At 34.3% G+C, this 18355-nt stretch overlaps 1 protein-coding gene across 9 annotated transcripts in view; it reads left to right on the top strand.

Annotated features, from left to right (window-relative positions):
* RELCH (RAB11 binding and LisH domain, coiled-coil and HEAT repeat containing) overlaps positions 1–18355 on the top strand; it is a 120895-nt gene that overhangs the window by 59937 nt on the left and 42603 nt on the right. For all 9 annotated transcript variants that reach the window (XM_010336752.3, XM_074383294.1, XM_074383297.1 and 6 more), the window contains 6 exons: positions 498–610; positions 8495–8585; positions 11242–11313; positions 13827–13967; positions 14374–14538; positions 17347–17494. In XM_010336752.3, coding sequence (XP_010335054.1) covers positions 498–610; positions 8495–8585; positions 11242–11313; positions 13827–13967; positions 14374–14538; positions 17347–17494 — 730 coding nt within the window. The remainder of the gene's footprint in view (positions 1–497; positions 611–8494; positions 8586–11241; positions 11314–13826; positions 13968–14373; positions 14539–17346; positions 17495–18355) is intronic.

Genomic DNA, 18355 nt, shown 5'->3' with positions numbered 1-18355 from the left:
AGGCACTGCGTCAAGTGCTAAAGGCACAAAATTATTAGATTATATCTAATCATAAGAAAGGCATTATATTGTCCTTATAGAAGTGGGAAGAGCAGTCTGTATTTTTTATTATCTCTTTAAATTTTAAAATATAGTGAACTTCTGCAACTTTTGTTTAAAAACACTTTCAGAATTAAAATTATGATGTCAGCATGTCACATGATTAATTTAGTGTAAAAGCTAGTGGATCTTTGGGAAGCACTAGATTAAAAAACAAGGTTAGCTGAATCTTAAGCAACTTTTGTCACATTGTGATTTACATTTCCTGCACAACCAACACGTAATGATTTTAGTGTTTTCTCTTGAATTACCAACCTTATAAAATTAAAATTTACCCTTTTGTTTATTGAGCATTATTTCATTTTAAATGTCTGTTTAAGAATATTCTGGAGAAAGAAAAGAGTAATATTGTGCAACGTGTTTTTATTTTGAATTTTTCCACCCTCATATTTCTTTAGGAATTGATCCCCCTCATATTGTGTACAGCATGCCTACATCCTGAGCCTAAAGAGCGAGATCAACTTCTCCACATACTTTTCAATTTGATCAAGAGGCCAGATGATGAACAAAGGTGGGTACGATTCCATCTTTGAAAAAGAAATACAGTGTTGACTTACTGATTTTACTAATTAGGCATCAAGATTAGCATTTTAATCTAAATTGCCTTCTTTCCTTCCCAGTATGTATTTTAGCAGCACTGGAGCATTCCACCATCATAGATTCACTCCTTCATGGTTTAAAATCCTATGAAAATACGTTTCGAACCATAATGTCGTCATCAGGTTCTCTCTCCTCCTCACCTTCTCTTCTTAAAGAGACCTGGAATTTACTGCAACAAAGAAATAGATAATAGGAAATTTACTTTAAGAAATTTAGTGTATGCATAGTAAATAAAATCTAAAACAAAAACAACTTTCTAAAATATGTATCTATCCTACTAAGATCAGACTAGTTATCACCTGCTATAATTACTGTCAAGTCTCATCATTTAAATCTTTGAAAGGGATCTATTACCTTCTCAAAATCTTAAGTTTAGGCTGGGCGAGGTTGCTCATACCTGTAATCCCAGCACTTTGGGAGGCCGAGGTGGGCAGGATCGTCTGAAGTCAGGAGTTTGAGACCAGCTTGGCCAACACGATGAAACTCCATCTCTACTAAAAATACAAAAAAATTAGCCAGGCATGGTGGTGGATGCCTGTAATCCCAGCTACTTGGGAGGCTGAGGCAGGAGAATCACTTTAATCTGAGAGACAGAGGTTGCAGTGAGCCAAGACTGTGCCACTGTGCTATAGCCTGGGCAACAAAAGTGAAACTCCACCTCAAAAAAAAAAAAAAAAAAAGTTAAGTTTCTCAAGGTTGCTAGATAGATATAGATACTGCAGGGCATTATCTAAATTATCTTTTATTTTTTTCAGGAACTAACTCACATTAAAATGATAATAAATTTTAATGAACTTTATTTCTTGTAAAAATGTAAATGTTCTCTGAAAATTGCAAGACAGTTACTTTTGTCTGAAAACAGTCTGCCTTCTATTAATACGTTTTTCTGCTTTCTAGTAGAGAAGCATCTACTGATAATCAATGATTAGATTATGCCCCAACCCTCTAGTGGAAGGGGGAGGGAGTGAGCGGTGGGAGGATGATAACAGGGTGTTAGAGGTAAATCATATGTTGGCTAGAAAATAACTCTTCCCCTCTGCTCTCCAAGTGCAACAAGTTCCAGGTGGGTAGCATAGCAGAAAATTGTACATACCTGGTGACCCCTCAGGCATCCTAATGTTCTCCAGAAAGAAACCTAACCTTCTGTAAAGCAGATTTTTTAGAAAAGCCCGACCTCATCTGCCTATATATTATGTTCTCAATAACATTTTTATGAATCCTAAGACCTATAAAGGCACAAAATGCAGATTTTGTATGGAATCATTTATCTTAAAACATCGAGGTGCAGTTTTTATACACCAAACTTTCTCTTTTTAAGAATTCTGTTCAAATGGCTTCTTGCCTAATAATGAGTTTTGATATTCATGTAACTTCAATAATTGTCTTATCTTAGACATATGTGTACCTATGTTCTATTCTGTTAGATTCTGAGCTACTTCTTAATGTTTACCTTACAATGAGATTCTCCCAACTGAAAGCAAGTAGAGTTTATTTTTTTTAAATCTTGATTGTTGAGAGAGAGAACTTCTCGTTTAAGGTGTTGTTAGGTTAACATTTCTTGGTATTTCCTTCCCAAGTTGGAATTTGCTATGAAGACATTTAAAAAGTATAAAAAACTAAGATGTAAACACCAAACATTTGTGAGAAACAAGGTTAACACTCAGCCATTTGAAGGGCCTGAGAAATTTTTCTGTGACTCTGGATTAGGAAGACCCTTGTAGTTTTCATTTTGAGAAAAGTATGTTTCAGTTGGCTAAAAAGTAAGTAAAATGCACTAAGTCTGACATCCATTATTTTTATCTAAGGCAGTCAGTTATTTCTGTCCCCATTCAGTCTGCTGTAGTATTTTTCTTCATCCATTCAGAGATTATTATTTGCAGTAAACAAGAAACGGAGGGTGATGGGCAAATTGATATCTTTTGTCCTTGAATATGTGGTTTTACCACAAAAGAAGCCACATGAAGACCAAAAATAGCCCTAGAAGTACACAGTGAGGGTTAGTTTTTTATATATGATATTTGACTGAATTAAACTCCAGACTACTTTAAATCTCGTATAGCATAAATTATCATCATTGTCAAGAGAACTGGGCATTGAGAAAAGAGAAAAGTACACCTGGATTCAGCAGAATTACATTAAATTATTATCTCTTTAATATACCTCAGATGTCTCTGGGAGTGAAGCTATTAAGTGTGGCTTTTCCCTTTCTCTCAAAATGAACTAGAGCTGAATCAATTTCTTCTTAAAGATTCATTTATAGAAACCAAAATCCACATGAGCCCCATAAAAATTGCACTGTGTAGTGAAAATAGCAATTATTCTAAATTCAGAATAAAGGCATATCTTAGAAAATGATGTCTTAAAAGAACCAGAGAAACATTTTAAAACATTATTTAGTTCCCTAAAAAAAAAGGCAAGAATTCCTGGCTATTATAAACAGGAGAAGGAAGCCAAAAGAAATGTAGGCTTAGAGGAAAAAGATTTCTGTAATAAGGAGAGCTAGCAGAATGAAGAAATATAAAATATGCAGTGTTTTCAAACTTACATTGAAGACAAAGTAATAGAATTGAGACTATTGAAAATCAAATCCACGTTTGTTGTAAGTGATCTTTTTTTTTTTTTTTTTTTTTTTTTTTGAGACAAGGTCTCACTCTGTCTCCTAGGGGCTGGAGTGCAGAGGCATAATCATGGCTTGCTGCAACCTCACTGTAATCATGGCTCACCTTCCAAGGCTCAGGTGCAATCACCTTCCAAGGCTCAGGTGATTCTCCTACCTCCCAAGTAGCTGGGACCACAGGCATGCATCACCATGCCCAGCTAATTGCACTTTTTGTAGAAACAGGGTTTTGCCATGTTGCCTAGGCTGGTCTTGAACTCCTGAACTCAAGCGATGTTCCTGCCTGGGCTTCCCCAGGGTGCTGAGATTACAAGCATGAGCCACTGTGCCTGGCTGATAAATTTCAAATATCAGTAAAACACAGTATTCACTGGCCATTTGCTGGATTGAAGGATTGTTTGCCCAAACCTTCATGGTTTCAATAATTTCCAGAAACTCTTCAACCATAGCTCATAATACATTCTGATGGACAAAATGTAAATGTATATGTTCCTATGATATCAGGCCTTGACTTTTCCAATCTTTTGGAAAACTGGCAATACCTTTGTGGATGGTATGAATAGTGTTCAATCAACAAACTGATAACCTTAAAAGTATTTTGTCATTAATTACTGCTTCATTCAATATAAGTTCACAAAAATGCATGTATAAAGCTCCTGTATATACATGCATATTAAAGTGCATGTATAAAGTTTCCTCCGCAAACTTTGCTGCAAGCCTTTAAACTTTTTCCTTATAAACACATTTTTATGAACTTAGCAACACATTTTATTGTAGTCATTTTGTTTTAAAATGAGCAAGTTTGTTAATAATCCTCAGAAAGTTGGCTCCAGTCAACTCAACAGTTAAATCCCAGTTGCTCTTTAATTATGAAAGTCTTTGAAGTTTGAAGTTATGTATAAATTAATAGAGGAAATGTTACCCAAATTTTTTTGATAAGCAGATGGAACACTGGCTCCACTTACAATGCTCTGCAATATTTTCATTCTTGTTATTCCAGTTACTCATGTTGAATTAGTACACTTTTGTTTTAGTTACCTTTGGACTTCTAATTCACATAGTGCTTTCCTTTATTTGTCATGCTTGATTTCTCTTAAACATTCCCCTTTTTCCCACAGATGAACTAGACACATTATGACCTCTTAATGGTAATGCTTTATAAAAAATAGAATACTTAACATATGAATTGGTGCATCACTGGGTTACCAGTAAACCATTGCTGTGTGGCTAAAGGGATACGGTGTGTTATTTTGGCTAGTCCTGAGTCTGATACCCATAAATAAAGATGCCTGAGTAGAGCATCCTAAGCAGAATGATGGGAAGAGTCACAGATCAGGGTGACACATGAGAAGAAAGGGGAATGGATTTTGATCAAGCAGCAGTGATAGCTGTGTACCTCAAATCATAAAACACGTAACTATTAAGTGAAGCTGTGCAAGTATGGACTTGAACAAAGCATGCTGGAGGTGAATAGTTGGACTAAGCACCAGTCAGATAAAATAAAGCAGTTGAATATTTTTCTATGATTTTTATCTTAATGAAAAAATGATCTTCGCTAATAGTTTGCAAAATAACGGAATTGTACCTAATGATTTTGTAGCTTTATGTAATTTCAGTACTTGTTTTTCTGACTGATATAATTTTGCATCTTCTGAGAATGTTGGAAAATCATAAATAAGAATGAACTATGAAAGATCTCAAGCTTATCTTTTAAAATACAAAGAATCCCTTGGCTAGGAGAATACAAACATTTCTATAGACTTTGAAATTCTATTATAGAAACTTCTTTTCTGCTTTTATCAATATATAACTAAGCAAGTGGAGAAACTTGCTCTTTTAAGTGTCCAGCTAAGGTTAATTTATACCAGCAGCCCCATGTTAGTCAATTAGGAGTAAGGGAAGTTAAATCACTGTATTAGTACCATTAATTGCAAACTGAAAATTTCCCAAGGGCAACTTGGTGGTACTATAGGAAAATTAGTATTTTATTTTCTTCTTTAAAAATAGCATTTCTTATCTTGGTAATTTAGTTAATAATTAAATACAGTTACGACATTTTCATTTTTAGATTTTCAAGGCAGAAACCTGGTCTTAAAGGCTATTTTCATAAACCTTGTATGTAAAGCTAACAGCTGCCACCTGGTGGCCAAAAGTACTTACTAGCCTTACTTTGCTCGTGTCCATACTTAAGTCTACTTTCACCTTACAAAAATATAAATTTATTATTAACTATATGCTATATAGTATAAGGAATACATGAAACAAGCAAACATTTTAGGTTAGCAAAATATATTTGACATAATAGTTATTTTTCTTAATGAATCTCAGGCTTCTTTGATCATATCCCAAGAAAAACTTAATTTTATGCTCAGTAATGATGCTTTTGCCAATTCTTTTCTAACAACCGTAATTGGTACCATATGTCTGCCTGTGTCGTTTACTAATGAAACAACTGTGCTGTAATTTTCTACAAGTAGGAACAATATTTATTTTTACTATCATAGTAGTCTATTTCCAATGCTATTAATCATCTGTGGGCCATCTAATCGTATCTGTTTGGGACTGTATTTCAAAGCTGTCATGTTTTCTAGAATTTTCTATATTAACTCTTCTAAGACATTTATTTCAAGGGACCTAACATTTTTTCCTATTGAAGTTTGTAGTCATTAGTATAGAGATGATGACTTATGATTTACAGTCATTTCATCTGAAGTTCTTATTATAGAAGTGTGTACGTACCTCTTATAAGTGTTCAAAATGCTTAAATTTTAAGAAAATTTAAATCTGAAGTTCTTTCTATACAAATGTGTACCTCTTATAAGTGTTCAAAATGCTTAAATTTTAAGAAAATGTGGCTGTTATTACCATTATCAAACATGTATGCCTTCTCATTTTAATACACTAATGAGGGCAAAAGCAATGATGAGGTATTAGGAAACGTTCATTAGGGGCAAGCAGCTAAAGTGCTTGCTAATATCTTTTTGCAGTTTCATTCACTTTATTTGCCTTCCTAATTGGGATACAATCAAAGAAGGAAATAGGAACACAAAAGTTGAGAAATAGAAACAGAGGATAATGACATAAAGGAGAATCAGATAAAAACTACAAGGATTGTGGTGAATTAGAAGCTGCTGCAATGTACAGTGAGGATACACTGGCTCACTGTTTCCCCCAGTGTTTCCAAAGAAGCTTTGTAATTCTCGTTAAATAACCTAAGCAAACAGTTAGTAACTAATCTGACTAAACCAAACAGAAATTTAATGTCATTTTACAGTTAATTTAAATTGGCATATATTGGGAAATAGCAATGACATAAAGTGCTGATTTTCTAATGATTGTGAATTACATAAGCGTTCTATTTTAGTTTTCCTTGAAGTTGGCTACTTTAAAACATATGTTAAAAGTATACTTTTTTCCATCAGGTTTTACTTTTTTAAAGTGTTAGACAATCAAAAGTGGAAGAACTTCAAATTCTGCATTTTAAAGTCATTTTAGATAGAACTTCATTCTGAAGAGTACAAAATCTTCAAATTTTGTAGTTTTTAGTTGCAAATACATTAATTCATTTATTTAGTTACATTCAGTTACAAATACATCAAATCAATTGATACAAATATATCAATTCAAATGAAGATAATGTTTTAGTTGTTGGTTAACTGTTGTTTCATAACAAAGTACCCCAAGAGAAAATGGTATAAAACATCTTTTATCTTAGAGTTTCTGTGGGTCAGGGATCTGGGTCCTCTGTAGTCAAAGGTTGGCTGGAGCGATAGTCATCTCAGGGTTCAACTGGAGAAAGATTTGCTTTTCATCTTAATCACACAGTTGTTTATTGTCAAGAATCAATTCTTCAAGAATTGTTAGACTGAGAGCTTCATCTCCTCACTGACTTATGGCCAGAAGCCACCTTTAATTTCTTCCCACATGGATGTCTCCAACATGGCAGCTTGGTTTAGCTAAGCATGCCTGCTGAGAAGGCAGTAGAGTCCAGCAAGATTGACATCACAGACTTCTGGAACCTAATCTCAAAATTGACCTCTTATCACTTTGCTCATACTCTGTTCGTTAGAGACAATTCACTACGTCCAGTCCACAGTCAAAGAGATGGGATGATTGAAAGCCGTATCAGAAACTACCTACCACAGTTATCTTAGGTATAATACCAAAGAATCTGATGCTTAAAATACCACTTTACTAATATGATACTGTAGTTTTTAATTATAGAAACACTGGGAGAATAACTGTTTTAGTGACGAGAAACCAAAGTTGTGTAGAAAATGAAGCATTGGGCATATATAATCTCAGAATGTATGTATAGGAAGGTAATTTAGGTTATAAGATTCGGCTTCATACCTATACAGAAATTCCTTCACAACATCTGTCACAAATGATGTTGTCACTGCTTGAGTGGCTAATCGTAAGGAACTTAGGCATTTGGTGGCAGCTTATGCCACTGTTAGCAAAGTCTTTTTTTTTTTTTTTTTTTTTGAGACAGAGGCTTGCTCTGTTGCCAAGCTGGAGTGCAGTGACACAATCTCAGCTCACTGCAACCTCTGCCTCCCGGATTTAAGCAATTCCCCTGCCTCAGCCTCGCAAGTAGCTGGAACTACAGGTGTGTGCCACCATACCCAGCTTTTTTTTTTTTTTTTTTTTTTTTTTTTTTAATTTTGATTTTAGTAGAGATGAGATTTCACCATGTTGGCCAGGATGGTCTTAACTCCTGACCTCATGATCCACCCGCCTTGGCATATCAAAGTGCTGGGATTACAAGCATGAGCCACCACGCCCAGCCAAAAGGTCTAATTTTTCAGGACTAGACTGTGTAAGATGGTGAAACCCCATCTCTACAAAAAATACAGAAACTAGCCAGGTGTGGTGGTGCACATTTATAGTTCCAGCTACTTAGGAGGCTGAGGTGGGAAAACTGCTTGAGCCTGGGAGGTGGAGGTTGCAGTGAGCCAAGATCACGCCACTGCACTCCAACCTGGGTAACAGCTAGACTCTATCTAAAAAAAAAAAAAAAGAAGGAAAGAAAGCTCTAATTTGTACAAAAATCTTGTACTCTATGTGAAATTATAGAGATGAGACTTTTTAACCTTTCATCCTAGTTGTGCTTTCTAATGCAAACACAAGCCTTTTTCTTTTTTTTTATTTTATTTTTTTATTATTATGTTTCAGGCAAATGATACTGACAGGTTGTGTGGCATTTGCACGTCATGTTGGACCAACACGTGTAGAAGCTGAACTTTTACCACAGTGTTGGGAACAGGTAAATGATTGTATTGAGTTTTCACCTAGCTATTATAGCCTGATTTCTTTAAAAGATTCATACTTTCCTTTTTAAATGTGATTAAGAAATATGTAGGATATAAATTATGCTGATGTTTCTATAGCTCAGCACAGCGATTTGTTAGTACTTAAGAATGTTCTGGGATGCTTTGCTTTATTCATTCAGTCAACAAATACTTAATGAAACACTCATTTCAGTGCCGGGTACTGATGTAGTCACTAGGAATACAGTGGTGAACAAAAGACAAAGAGATCCTAATGGGAAAATAAGAGTAAACAAAGAGATGGTCTGCTGTTTTGTAGTAATATGTATTACAAAGAAAAATAAACCCGGATAAGGGCGAGATTAATGGGGAATGCTCTCCTAGAAAAGGGAGTCAGAGAAAGAATCTCTGAGGAAGCGATGTTTAGGTAAGGATCTAAATGAAGTAAGATGCAGTCAGAACAAAGGCCCTGAGGTGGGAGTATACTAAATGCATTCAAGAAACAGCAAGAAGACGTGTCTGTGTGTGTGTGTGTGTGTGTGTGTGTGTGTGTGTGTGTGTTTAGAAATATATCTTGTATACTTGTATATATTACAGATGTGTAAAGTGTAAATCTTTAATGTGAGAGGTTTTTGTATTTATACTTGAACTCATTATCTTACTAACAAAGCTTTTGCTTTTACATTGAATTTTAGTATTCTAGTTCTCTGTAGAACTCAGAATCACTGACTTTCTAGACTTAATGTTTAGATCGTTAAGAACCTCATTTTCTACCTTAAAAAGATGGCGTTCCTGCTTATGGAGACAAATTACATGGCTTTATTTACAATAGCACAGTTACTTATTCTTAAGAAAAATATTAATCTCTGGAATATCACTGAAGTATGTAGTCATTAATAGCCCTATTCCCAACTTCTTTGGGCATTCATTTTTTTCCCCACCAAACTAAAGCAGAACTAGTAGGTTCAATAGGCAAAGTGAACATTATATGTAGTAATAAGTACCTCTCATAATCTCTCATACATCTATAAATTACAGTGCATACTAAAATTTAGGGTGAGGTTCTAATCACTTGAAGTGAAAATAACTTGGCTACAACATAGCCATGCAACTTTTAATTTACAATTCTCTACAGTTAATTGGGCACATTTAATTTTTTATCATTTTTCCATTTTCTTTTCTTTTTCAAGTCTACAATTTAGTGGTTTCAGTGTTGTGCAAGCTTCTCTGCAATCAATTTTTATACAGTTTTGTTACCCCAAAGACAAACCCTAACTACTTGAATTTGGTTCTCCTCTTTCAAAATGATTTGGGCTATTCTAGGTCTCTTGAATTTTCTTATGAATTTTAGGATCATTTTGTCAATTTATCCAAAGAAGCCAGCTGGGATTTTAATAAACAATGCATTGAATCTATAGATTTATCTAGAGTGTTGCCATCCTGACTTTATATATTAAGTCTTTCAATCTATGAATTTAGGACATCTTTCTATGGATTGGGTCTTTTAAACTTTCAACAGTGATTTGTAGTTTTCAGAGTAGTGTAAGTTTTGCCCTTTTGTTTTATTCTTTCCTAAGTATTTCATTCTTTTGGATGCTATTGTAAATAGACTTTTTTCTTAATTTTATTTTTAGTTTGTTCATTGCTAATACATAGACATACAATTGATTTTTCTATTTACATTCAATTTTGAGACTTTACTGAGCTAAAGAAAAGCAAATGAAAGTTATGTACAGCCATACTTTGACATTTAAACCATTCAACTTTTGAGGTAACTCATCTGGATTAAATTTAATTCAAACATGTCGGTTATAAACATCTCTACCACCACCTCTTCTGTAACCTGAGTAAATTTGGCTATCGGGGATCTTTCTAGCCGCCTACCTCCAGTTTGTTGCCCAGTAGATTACTATATAATTTTTTTTCTTAATTTTAGGCATCCAATACATTAATGAATTATGTCACCTTTTCATATGGGAATATGAGAACAGATATACTTCTTTTCCAGTCAAAGAAAGATTTATATTCTATGAAGAAGACATATGGGAACAAAACCCAGTATGTGTCATTTTTTTGTTATTTTTGGTTATGGTTCAGTGTAGTCATCACAATAGCAAAACCCCATCATTTTGCATATGCAAACAGAGGAATGGATTGAAGTCCACTTTAAAAATAAAATCATATTTCTAGTAAGGGCTCTGGTCACATCATTGATTAACTTACTTTTCCTCATCCCTTAGGTTGAAGAAAGAAGACTGGCACATATTATAGTTCGTATCTATAAGATTCAGAAGCTGAGTTTTCCAAATTTAAAAATATGCTACTATTGCTAGGGAACAGTCCTGATTTCTCCTGATATCCTAAGGAAAGCCTAGTCTTAGGCAAGCCCACAATCTCTAGGTAGCTCGCCAAATTTTCACCTTTGGTTTTCCCTTTTTTCTTTAACAGATGACCCCTGTAACCTCATGATTAGGTTCTCCCTCACTCCCTCATTCCTGATCCAGGTATAGTCACACAGGGATTCCCAGAAGTGGAAAAGGAAGAAGCTTTATTGCATTCTTAACAGGATTTGTGGTGAAATGTAATTCTCTTTTGGAAGAAGGGAGGGTGTATTGTTTATACTTTATTTATTTATTTATTTATTTGCTCTAGATTAATCACAAATACCCAGAAAGACGACTGCTTGTGGCAGAATCCTGTGGAGCACTGGCACCTTACCTTCCTGTAAGAATTGTCTTTTTTTTTTTTTTTTCATAAATTGTTTTTCTTTTTTAATATAGAAAAACCTTTTTTGAGCATCTTATAGATTTTAATCCAAATATTTCCTAGGCATGCTGTCTTAATAAAGAAAAGAGACGATCTAAAAAAGAAAAGACTCACATTAATACAATATTGCATTGCAGATACATAGGTACATTACCACTAATTTTGGATGAGTATGAATATATCAAACTATATCAGCAGTTCTTATAGTGTGGTCTGAGGACCCTAGGAGTTTTCTTGAGATCCTTCCAAAATGGTCCATGAGGAGAAAACTGTTTTCATAATAATAAGACACTTTTTGTCTTTTTCCGTGTGTTGAAATTTGTACTGTTGGTGCAAAAGGCATGGATGGGCAGAAATGCTGCTGCATTAGCACTCATCAGGACAGTGGCACCCAAATGTACTATTATAATAATGATTGGATTCTTTACTGCCATGTGTTTGCAGAAAAAGCCAATTTCACCTAAAAAGGAGCTTGCTGAATTAGTAAAATTATTAATTTTACTAAATTTTGACCCATGAAGCATGCATCTTTTTAATATTCTGTGAGACAAAATAGAAAGTATTCATATAAGAACCCTTTGCTACATACTGAAAAATTGTAGCTGTTTGCAAGAAAAGCACTTACGCAGTTAATTGAGTTATGAGCTCAACTAGCTGCTTTTCTTAATGGGACACCAATTTTACTTCACAGAACCACTTAGAGTCAAGCTGGTTATTCAGACTTGGGTATATCGCAGACATTTTCATGAAATTGGATGGAGTGACAATGTCACTTCAAGGAGAACAAGTAGACAGCATTCGTTGCCAGTGATAAAACTGGAATAGCATGGATTTATACTCCTACTAACAGTCCCATGGAGTTTTTATTTTCCCATACCTTCAACCAGGAACTAGGCATGGTGAAATTTTTTAAGTGTTTTTCTAATGGAAGAAAATGCCTTATTGTTGTGATAAATCATATAGATAGATTGATGCAAATGGGTTTGAGCATCTTATTATTTATTGTTCCAAGACAGATGAGCATCCCTTGCTCTCAAAGGATAAATAGGCTGTTCTACCCTACTCCTAGAATACTAAGCAGTATTAATAGATATAATGTTTCTTCAGTGTTATCTATGCTTGCCTTCTGTGTACCCCACTGTCACTGATAGCAGCAAAATCTCTGTACATCAGCAGTTCCTCAGTGTGTTCACGACTTAGAGTAAAGCCTCCCGATTGATGCTCTGGTGGGGTCCCTGTGATGTACTAAAACTAATTGCCACAGTTGACCACAGCCCAAATCAGTATAAATGCCCACTTGAAGCTTATTTACATCTGTCATACTGCCTTGTGCTGATACCAACCAACAAGCTCTTTTAAGATAGTTTAAAGTGTTTTAGTGCAATTTTTAGCCTAAAAAATAAATGAGTAAATAAATATATAACAAAAGATGCTATATATTCACCAACCTAAATGTGGTTTAAAATATACTAAAATTGCCTGTATTTTTGCTTCTAAAAAGTGAAAACCAGACTTTTTATAAAAGTCTCTCAAGTCTTGCTCTGCATACCAAATCATACTGTAAATTTATGAAAATAGCCATGTCCTCTGCCTTTGTTTTTATTTTATCCTAGTTATTATACGTGAAAAGGATTTAAACAAGTTTATGTTTTAAGAATGGTATAGATTGATTAAATCACAATAATAGTACAAGTAGGGATAGGAGGAGCATGAATTTGTATGTTGGCAGCTCTTTATCCTAACCTCAGCCATTAAGCTAAAACATTCTTTATCAAAACTGGAAAATATTCTGTGTGAAATCAAGGCAGGCACTGGTGTATATTGTGTTAAATAATAGCATAATAAAAGAGCAATGCAGTTTTTTAAGTACTTCTAAGGTTCACTCTCATATTTTATTATCCTGTTGAATTTTTTTCCCACTTCTTCAAAGAAATAGGAATGCCAGGATTTTATTATGTTTTCTTACCATATCCCAGGCAAATATTCTAATTGCCAGAGTGGTTTTTGTAATTCCTCCTGTCGTAACTCTCTGCTCTTCTCTGAGTGGAACAAATAGTGACAGAGGAGTCATCGTCCATTTGTAGTAGAGTTTGTAGTAGACTTTGTTGATTTGTCGAAAGTGCCTCCTAGTGTGAACTGCAAGGATTTGAGAGATTTTTACATATTTAGTAAAGATACAAAAAACATGCTGAGAGATGATTAATAAATACCAAATTCAGAGTAGATGTTATTGCCTCTAGAGAGGAAGGGATTTGGCGGTGAGTGATATTTTGGCTATATCTGTAATGTTTTATGTCTTCAAAAAATGAAGGTCTGAAGCAAAATCTCTGTCCCTCAGCAGTTCCTCAGCATTTTTAATAAAAATATTAATACCTCTTTAATCTGAATTTTGACCGCACTGATGTTTGTCATATTATTTTCTATACTTCTGTGCTTAAGTGTAAATAAATAGCAAAAACGTTTATTTTCAGAAAGAAATCCGTAGCTCCTTGGTTCTTTCAATGTTGCAACAAATGTTAATGGAAGATAAGGCAGATTTGGTAAGAGAAGCTGTGATCAAAAGCCTTGGTATCATTATGGGATACATTGATGACCCAGACAAATATCAACAGGTATGTTCTTCAGAATAAACTCCTTTTACTCCATTATAAAATTCCAAGTAATATAATATTCCAGATCTCTGGATTAGATACTTTATAATGTATCATAAGGATGGCAGATGTGTCAACTTTAGTCATTTGGGGATGGTTGCCTGGTTTCAGTGTTGCTGCTCAGAGGAAAGAACACTACAGTTCATGTATAGTATCTGCCACAGCTTTCTGGCAGGAAATTGGCAAGAGGTATTCTGTATTTACTACTCCTTCTCTCTGGTTTGCTCATCAGTGGATACATGGCAAGGCTAGGATTATGGATGGCCTTTCTTGCTTAAAAACATTTTTTAATTTATTGAAATTTGTATTTTATCTTATTTACGGTTATCCTTTTAAAACTCTGCATTTGCCTGTTTCCTATTGTCAGGGTTTTGAATTGTTGCTATCAGCCTTGGGTGATCCCTCAGAAAGAGTAGTTAGTGCTACACATCAAGTATTTTTACCAGCTTACGCTGCGTGGACTACAGAACTTGGAAATTTACAGTCTCATCTTATACTTACACTACTGAACAAGATTGAAAAACTTCTCAGGGTAAGTTCTTTCTATAGCTTATAGAAATTTAAAAGGTCTGTCCTAAACCCTCTTGGAAGAAGTTAGGGAGCAGAGATAGAAAGTGCCCTTTGCCTAACATATTAATACATTACCAGTTAAAGATTCTGTTGGGCTGGACCCAAGAAAGAGATTTGGGGAAGTTTTACTTGGCTGAAGCTAGCGCAGGAGGAAGGGCATGACATGCATTTGTTAGCTAAAATGCACCTTCATGGAAGTAACTCCCACAGTATTCAGAAAGCCAGCGCTTTATTGATCCTTCTGAGTACCTAAATATTTTAAAGTATCAACTCTAGTTCCAGAAGGCAGAGAAAATGAGTCTCTAAAGCTTTCTTACGTAATATCAAAATTGCTTTAATTATGGTTATTCCACTGCAGTAGTTCATTCCTCATTTTTAAAATGAACTTTTAATTTTTTCCACATATAAGAATTAAAGAAATGATGAAACAATAGAAATTTCTTGATCCAATTTTCGTTCTAAAAGTTTCTTTTAGAGACTAGAAGGGAAACTATTATTTGTTTAGTGCTTATTATGTGCCAAATCTATAAAAAGAGTTAGGAAGTAGGAGAGGGGAAGTATTATAACATGAACTGCTGCTGGGTTAGCAGTTGAGCATTTCTATATGCCAACAGTGAAAAAGCTGGAAAAAAAAAATATCAAGGAAGCAATCTCATTTACAATAGCTCTAAAAAAAAATGCCTAGGAATAAATATAACCAAAGAGATGAAAGATCTCTGCCTTGAAAACTATAAAACACTAATGAAAGAAATTGAAGAGGAAATATTTAAAAAAAAAAGATATCCATATTCATAGAAGAATTAATATTGTTTAAAATGCCTATACTACCCAAAGTGATCTACAGATTCATTGTAATCCCTATCAAAATACCGATGACATTCTTCACAGATATCAAAAAAGCAATCTGAAAATTTATGTGGAACCACAAAAGACCCTGAATAACCAAAGCAATCCTGAACAAAAAGGACAAATCTGGAAAAAGGACACTACCTGACTTCAAAATATACTTCAAAGCAGTAGCAACCAAACATCTTGGCATTGGCATAAATACCAAGACATATTGACCAGTGTAATGGAGTAGAGAACCAGAGAACCCAGAAATAAATTCACACATTTACAACCAGCTCAATTTTGACAAAGAACATACACTGAAGAAAGGACAGTTTCTTCAGTAAATTAACTGAAAATGGATTAAAGACTAAACTGTAAAACATGAAACTACTAGAAGAAAACATTGCTTCAGGACATTGGTCTGAGCAAAGATTTTTGAGGAAAGATCTCAAAAGCATAGGCAGCAAAAGCAAAAATAGACAAATGGGATTATATTAAAGTAAAAAGCTCCCACACCCTAAAGGAATCAGCAGAGTGAACAAACAACCTGCAGAATGGGAGAAAATATTTACAAACTCACCATCCAACAAGTGATTAATAAGCAAAATGTATAAGGACTCAACAGCAACAAAAAAAAGAAATTCAATTAAGGAACGGACAAATTATCTGAAAAAACACTTCTCAAAAGATGACATGGCCAAAAGGTATATGAAGAAGTGTTTAACATCACTAATCATAAGGGAAATGCAAATCTCAACCAAAATGAGGTATCATGTCACCCCAGTTAAAATGACTATTATTAAAAAGACAAAAAGTAACAGATACTGATGAGGGTGTGGAGAAAGGGGAATCTTTATACACTGTTGATAGGAATGTAAATTAGTACAGCCACTATGGAAAACAGTGTGGAGATTCCTCATAAAACTGAAAACAGAAATATCTATGATCCAGCAATCCCGCCACTGGGTAGATATCTAAAGGAAAACAAGTCAGTATATTGAGAAGATACATACTTTCAAGCACTCACATGTTGAGTTTCAAGCACTTACATGTTTCTTACAGCACTATTCATAATAGTCAGAATATTGAATCAACCTGTGTTCATCAGCATATTAAGGGATAAAGAAAGTATGGTGTCTGTACACAATGGGATATTATTCAGCCATAAAAAAAGAATGCTGTCCTGTCATTTGCTGCAGCAGATAGCCTGGAGGACATTATGTTAAGTGAAATAAACAAGGCACAGAAAGACAAATATTGAATGTTCTCACTCATATGTGGGAGCTAAAACAGTTGATCTCAAGAAGGTAAAGAGTAGAATGGTGATTACCAGAAACTAGGAGATGGGGGAGTGATGAATAGAAAAATACAGTTAAATAGAAGGAATACATTCTAGTGTTTGATAGCACAGTAGGGTGAACATCGTTAACAATAATATATGGTATTTTTCAAAAATAGCTAGAAGAGATTTGACATGTTCCTAACACAAAGAAATGATAAATGTTTGAGGTGATTCATATCTCAATACCTTGATTTGATCATTACACATAGTATGCAAATATCACGATATCTTATGGTACCTCATAATATGTACAATTATTTATGTATCAATTCTAACAAGAAAAAAGATAAAGTGGTTCCTGGGCCTTAGTTTAATTTCTTAACCCTAACTTATAAAATTTCAAAAGATAAGGCCTTCTGTAATGAAAAAGTAAAATTATAAAAACCATTCCCTACAAATGGAAATGACTGATACTTACTTTATACTTTTCTGTCTAAAAGATTCTGCCACTCTATAATGCCTTACTGTTTGTTTGAGTCCAACATACAGATTCTTAAATCTTTGATTTGCCACAGAAAGGAAGAACATCATACATAAATCCAATTAGCAATGTATCTTCAAAAGACTAAAATTAGCTTCCACCTCCTTATGTTTCAGGAAGGAGAACATGGGCTGGATGAACACAAGCTCCACATGTATCTTTCTGCCTTGCAGTCCTTGATCCCATCTCTCTTTGCATTAGTGCTGCAGAATGCACCTTTCTCCAGCAAAGCCAAGCTTCATGGTGAAGTGCCACAGATAGAAGGTACTGAAGTTAAATTCTGGAAGGAAAATATAGAATATTAACAGCTTAGCTTCCCAAAGAATTGTTTTTTTATTAAAAATCTAAAAATCACCTTATATGCTAGCATAATTACTAAAATGTATTATGTGTGTAGAGTCTCATGGTCATAAGATTATATGATACCGAAAGTAAACAATATGGCCCCATCTTTTATGGAAAGCCCCATGGTCTTGTTTTATAATATTTATACTTTCTTTTTGCTCTCAATCTATAGCCTTTTTTAGCCTTTCTGGGGAAGCTGAAATAAGTATTTCCTTCCGTGAATAGCTCTGAGTCAACAAAAGATTTATTTAATAGTTACAAGTGCCAGTATATGAAGCTTGTCATTTCTGCTTTCTTTATATTTTCTTCCCCAACTTTTTATTCTTATTTTTAATAGGGGAAACTAAATATAATTACTTTTTCCTACTATGTCCTTGTTAGAAAGAAATATAAGCATAGGTGGCAGAATTTTTGTTTATCCAAAGAGGAAATGTGACTTACTTTCAGAAGTACATAAAATTGGCAGCAAAGACGAGTATTTTCTATTGTACTCTCCAGGTAGCTAGTAAATGACCTTTGAAACTTGCCAGGCAATTGATAACCATGTTTCATCTTAACCTCCAGGACAAATGCTGTAGATATGCTATTGCTATGTAACAGGCACCTTTGCAGCCTTTTCTAAGTTGTGAAATTATCCCTATCTCTTACTGGTTTCTAATGGACAAATAATTATAACATTGAGAACATCAACAGACACTTAATCTTTTAAAATTTCATTTTCATATAAAGTGAACTGTATACTAGCTATAATCTTTGGAGTATGTTGCAGTGTGTCCAAAG

The sequence above is a fragment of the Saimiri boliviensis genome, chromosome 13 (assembly GCF_048565385.1).
Source record: "Saimiri boliviensis isolate mSaiBol1 chromosome 13, mSaiBol1.pri, whole genome shotgun sequence".
Lineage (NCBI taxonomy): Eukaryota > Metazoa > Chordata > Mammalia > Primates > Cebidae > Saimiri > Saimiri boliviensis.
The sequence above is the reverse complement of the archived record's forward strand: the minus strand, read 5'-3'. Positions and strand labels throughout refer to the sequence as shown.